This window comes from Saccopteryx bilineata, chromosome 4, assembly GCF_036850765.1.
Source record: "Saccopteryx bilineata isolate mSacBil1 chromosome 4, mSacBil1_pri_phased_curated, whole genome shotgun sequence".
Classification (NCBI taxonomy): Eukaryota; Metazoa; Chordata; class Mammalia; order Chiroptera; family Emballonuridae; genus Saccopteryx; species Saccopteryx bilineata.
Genome location: NC_089493.1, coordinates 83427439 through 83433438, shown reverse-complemented (window position 1 = coordinate 83433438; position 6000 = coordinate 83427439). Strand labels below are relative to the sequence as shown.

The 6000-nt window shown below is 42.9% G+C and overlaps 1 protein-coding gene across 1 annotated transcript in view; it reads left to right on the top strand.

Moving 5' to 3' along the window:
• Positions 1-1908: 1908 nt before the first annotated feature.
• The window catches only part of FAM98B (family with sequence similarity 98 member B), a 41695-nt gene continuing 37603 nt past the window's right edge, over positions 1909-6000 (top strand). Inside the window, exon 1 of the mRNA XM_066274040.1 lies at positions 1909-2023. Within this exon, the coding sequence (XP_066130137.1) occupies positions 1953-2023 (71 nt within the window). The 5' untranslated portion in view covers positions 1909-1952. The remainder of the gene's footprint in view (positions 2024-6000) is intronic.

The window sequence follows — 6000 nt, the reverse complement described above, 5'->3', positions numbered from 1 at the left end:
TGCAGTTCGATGTGGGTTCACGCACAGATTTTTTTAGGGCTCCTTAGGTAGCTATCCCGTATAGCCTCTACAGACTCGTCACCGACTGATGGCCTACCAGCACGGGGTTTCTCCACCAAACTGCCGGTTTCCTTCAACTGCTTTTCCCACCGAGTAATGTTATTCCTATGTGGTGGTGCTTCATTATAAATGTGCCGATATTCACGTTGCACTTTGGTCACGGATTCGAATTTAGTGAGCCACAGAACACGCTGAACTTTCCTCTGTACCGTCCACATCTGGACTAGCATGGCCGTGGGCTGCTCTGCTGTATACACGGTGTTGCGTCATCATCTGCGCATGCGCACATGCTGCCACATCATCCTACAGAAACTGGGTTTTCCTTTTATTTGGTGTAGATTTCACATTTCTATTGTCTTCTTTTTAAATTTATTTATTTATTTATTCATTTTAGAGAGGAGAGGGAGAGAGAGAGAGAGAAAGAGAGAGGAGAGACAGAGAGAGAGAAGGGGGGGGAGGAGCTGGAAGCATCAACTCCCATATGTGCCTTGACCGGCAAGCCCAGGGTTTCGAACAGGCGACCTCAGCATTTCCAGGTTGACGCTTTATCCACTGCGCCACCACAGGTCAGGCTCTATTGTCTTTTGTTGCTTTCCTGTGACCGGTCAAAAGTGCACCATGACTTTACAGACACACTGTATTTTGAGACTGGTTATTAAGCAAATAAACATTTAGGACTGCTATAGCTTCCTGTAGTCTTGATACTTTTATCATTATGAAATGTCCCTATATACATTTCTCTGATACTTCTTACATTAATAGCTTTTTCTGATGTTACTCTTTCTATCCAGGTATCTTAGAGTTTAATTTTTTTTTTTGTCTGTTTTAGATTCAATCAAGTGGTTTTTTTAAATTATTCTATTTTCTTTTTCTCTTAGTTGTTATAAATTTTACAATTGATTACTCTTTTGATGGCAACATTAAACTTTTATTAATGTTTCTCATACAACTCATTTTTTTTTCTTTAGTTGGAAACGGGGGAGGCAGACAGACTCCGCATGCACCCCAACCGGATCCACCCAGCCCGCCCACCAGGGGGGGATGCTCTGCCCATCTGGGGCATCGCTCTGTTGCAACCAGAGCTACTCTAGCGCCTGAGGCAGAGGCCACAGAGCCATCCCCAGCCCCCAGGCCAACTCTGCTCCAATGGAGCCTTGGCTACTGGAGGGGAAGAGAGAGACAGAGAGGAAGGAGAGGGGGAGGGGTGGAGAAGCAGATGGGCGCTTCTCCTGTGTGCCCTGGCCGGTAATCGAACCTGGGACTGCTGCACGCCAGGCTGACACTCTACCACTGAGCCAACTGGCCAGGGCCCTCATTTATATTTTATTGGCAATAAAACATATAGTGTGTATGTCTAAAAAGATAATACAGTTAGATGCAAACATCTGATCACTTCATCAGTCTTACACATTTCATAAACAATATAATTATAAATTAGCTGCCCTTTATTTCTTAAAGTTGGAGCATTACTGTGTATAATAATGTAAAAATTATATGTGCAGGTACATGATATTACGTTCAAATTTTAGCTCAAGATAGTTATATTCCATTTCAGGATTTTTGTTACAAAAAGAGAGGTCTGGGAGTCCGATAGTTTGGGAACAACGGGGGTAGAATCACGATGTTTACTAAGATTGATTTCAGCACAGATATAACCTAACACAAAGAAGGTTTTTTATTACTATTTCTATTATTATTTTAGAAAGTTATTATTGCTATAAAAAGTCGTTTTAGGCACTGAGTACCGACAGCCTCCTGGCCGAGAAGCTTAGGGCCCCAGTTGGAGGCACTCTTAGGCAGTCCTGGGCAAGACCCCAGCCGGAACCTTGGCGCGGTTACGCCGGTTTCCGGCGGGCTCTTTAGAGCGGTGAACAGCTTGGGGCCAGAGAACCATGAGAGGGCCCGAACCGGGTCCCGAACCTACGATGGAGGGGGATGTGCTGGATACACTAGACGCGCTGGGGTGAGTATTCCTAGGGACGTCTTTCCCTCGAAAACGCAAGCTCTCCCTCGGCCTGGCTGCTGCAGTCTCCACCCTGTGGGCCTCAGCTGGGCTCGCGCAGCTCCGGGCAGGCCTCCTTCTCTGCCTCGCTCCCTCCGGCGCCGACGGAGTTAAGAGGGAGGCGGGAAAGAAGAACGTTTGGGGGGTGGGGGGTGGGGGGTGGGGGGTGGAGTAAGGCCGGAGAGCTGGGGCGCGTGGCCCCTTCTTGCAAGCTCCTTGCCTGGCTGGGAACTCTGCAGCTGGGACCCGCGGCAATGGCGCGAAGCTGCGCGGCTAGCACCCGCCCTCCCGGGAAGCACGTCCCTACCCCGGCCCGGGGCTGGTATTTTTTGTTGACGTGTTTGCAGCGCCTTGTAAGAGGTGCTGGAACCCGGACTGCTGCCGAGACCGTCTCCTACCGGTTATGACCGGTGGCTTAATTAGCTCTCCGAACGAATCTCTCCTGCCTCCTTGACCGTAGGAAATGTTTTAGCTTAAGTTCATTCAACCATTTCATCCGTTGGTTAACAGCATATTTACTTGGTGTTAATATGCGTTCATTGATACATAATCTAGAAGGTGCACTTGCTCCTCTATCAACAGAGGAAAAGACAGTTTCAGATTTCTAGTAGTTTACATAGTGTGTGTGTGTGTGGGGGGGTGGTGGTGGTAATAGGGTGTACTGGTATTTTCAATTCAGAGCGGTAAGGGCAGTGGTGGGATTCAAATAATTTAACACCCGGTTCTCTACCCTATTGACCGTTTTAAGTATAAAAAGACGATATATGGAAAGGTGCTTTATTATTTCATGCAGTTGCTACTTAAATAACAATAAAAGAGGTGCACAAAACTAGATTATAAGAAAGTTTTAAAATATTAGTGAAAAATTATTAAATCATATCTGACAAAAAATAAAACTTATTTAAGATTTTTTATATTGCTTCTTGATTGGTGTCCTCACTTGCAATTTTTTCACCTATGGATGGCATGAACATTACTACTATAGGGGACTTAGAATATGCTGTTGTGCAGATAAACTTTAAAAAGAGTAAGGAATGTAAATTTGTGATTTCCACATTGGGCAGCCACACAGGTGCCCACCATAGAGAGAACCATGATTACAAGTGCCATTTTAACAACTGGTTCTCCTAACTCAACAAAAAATTAGGTCTTGGTTCTGCCGAACTGGAGCGGACCGGCTGAATCCCACCACTGGATAAATGCTATGAGAACTGGAATGGTGCTTATACTTCCAAGCAAGGGGAGCAATATATGCAACATAGTCTCTGCTTGTTTTTCTTCATAGTCATTATTACTGTTCAATTTACCTTAACCTGTGCAGTTTCTTAAATGCCCTGCTCCCATCACCAGTCAGCTCCAGGAATACAAGTGGCTTACCCGTCTTGTTCCCAACACCATTCTACAGTGGTGGCTGGCACAATAAATTGTGGTTGGATGAATGGGTGAATGAATGAAGAAAAGTTAAAAAAAAAGAGCATGCACATAGGTAAGCATAGGGCCAGATAGTTGAGAGTCAAAAAATACAAGTTAAAGAAATTGGAGCCATCTGCACAGTTGTTTACCTGCCACATGCTGGAGTTTTTTGACTGGATTAGGTTGTGCATTTGCAGTGCTGTTAGGAAGCTTGAAACCCCTCCTTCCTGTATCTTTTCCTGAAGGTGCACTTGCTCCTCTATCAACAGCTGCTTTGGGACCCTGATGATATCTACTTAGCAATGCCCCAGTGGTACAGACCTTGCACTTAGTAGATCCTGAATAAATGTTTGAATGAAAGAAAACAGCTAGTGATTATTTAAAGGACAGTTTTTATTCCTGTGAAATTCTTTGGAAATTTTCATTTAACTTGGTTAAGGAAGTAACCAAAACAAATTAAAATACTTAATTGAAGTGTTTAGGCCTCAAACAGTTTGAGTTCCAGCTACTCCAGATAGTAATACTGTAGTGGGATTTTGTAAATTGTTTATGAAAACAGTAAAATCAGTCCATTTTTTTCTTTCTTTATTCCTTGATTTGTTTATATTATAGCTGTTTGAAAAATGAAGTTTGCTATAATCTTGATTTTTATTAAGGAAAATAGGTTTCAGAGTAATATGGAAAATAAAAGTTTACACACTTCATTTTATTATTTTTTGAGTGAGAGAGGCAGAGAGAGGAACAAATAGGAACAGACAGATAGGAAGGGAGAGAGATGAGAAGCGTCAATTCTTTGTTGCAGCACTTTAGTTCATTGATTGCTTTCTCATATGTGCCTTGACCAGGGGGAGGGGGGCCAGTTGAGCTAGTGACCCTTTGCTCAAGCCAGTAAACTTGGGCTTCAAGCCAGCAACCTTTGGGCTCCAGCCAGATGAACGTTAAAAAAGAGTAAGGAATGTAATGTAAATATGTGATTTCCACATTGGGCAGCCACACAGACACCCACCTTAGAGAGAACCCTGATTACAAGTGCCATTTTAACAACCTGTTCCCCAAACTCAACAAAAAATTAGGTCTTGGTTCTTTATGGGATCATATCTTGGATCCCATGCTCAAGCCAGTGACCTTCCCGCTTCAAGCTGGTGAACCTGCACTCAAGCCAGCAACCTTGTGGTTTCGAACCTGGGTTCTCTGTGTCCCTGGCTGAAGCTCTATCCATTGTGCCACTGCCTAGTCAGGTAAAGTTTACACACTTTAGAGTTGATTTCTTTCTGGAATAACTACAGTCAAGATTTTGAAATTTAAATTTTCCTATAGTGATAATAAAATGTAGGAAAAAAGTTGTTTACTTACAGTAAGTGTCATAATTGAACACTGTTTTATCACAATCTGTTTAATTGTGATTAAAACATATGAGAGGTCCTGGCCTGGTAGCTCAGTTGGTTAGTGCGTCATACTGACATGCTGAGATTGTAGGTTTGATCCCTGGTCAGGGCACATAGAAGAATCAACCGAAGACAGCATGAATAAGTGGAACAACAAAGTGATGTTTCTCTCTTTCTCTGTCTTTCTCCCTTTCTCTTTCTAAAAATCAATAGGTAAAATAAAAAATGTGAGATATGAAGGTACTTTAGTTGGTAAGACAAAATAAAAAATTAAAGGGAGTAGTTAGAATTGGACATCTATGTGAAGAACAATTTAGTGTTATCATCTGTTATAAATGAAAAGGTAGAAATGACTTAAGTTTCTCATCGTGAAAGGAGCAAGCTGGAGCAGATGATTTCAGAAGTCTCTTTCACAGTTTATGATTTTGTAGAACAGTGGATCTCAACCCTGATTGCACATCAAAATCATATATGGAGTTGTGAAAAACGTTCTAGTCTAGTATATACCACGAAATGACTGAATTGTGATCTTTTTGGGGGGTGCAGTATAAGCATGTATTAAAAAAAGCCTAGGGGGCAAGCCACCATTATGGAGAGACGTTTATTTCAAATATTTATGGAGCACAACTCTATATTGGACATTATTCTGAGAAGTCAGTGGTGAGCAAAATGGACTTGGTCCCTGTTCTCGTGGAGCTACAGTCTAGTGGGGAAACAGACATGTTCAAACATATTTATTGACTGTAATAAGTGCTTTAAAGGAAAAGAACAGGATGACATAACAGGACAGTAAAACCTAGAGTAATCTTAGGGATTAGTGATAGATTTTTTATTTTTTTTTAATGACAGAGAGGGACAGATAGGGATAGACAGACAGGATAGGGAGAGAGATGAGATGCATCAGTTCTTTGTTGCGGCTCCTTAGTCTCCTTAGTTATTCACTGATTACTTTATCATATGTGCCTTAACCGGGGAGCTACAGCAGAGTGAGTGACCCCTTGCCCAAGCCAGTGACCTTGGGCTTCAAGCCAGCGACCTTGGGCTTCAAGCCAGGGACCTTTGGGCTTAAGCCAGCGACCATGCTGTCATGTCTATGATCCCATGCTCAAGCCTGCAACCCCGCACTCAAGCTGGTGAGCC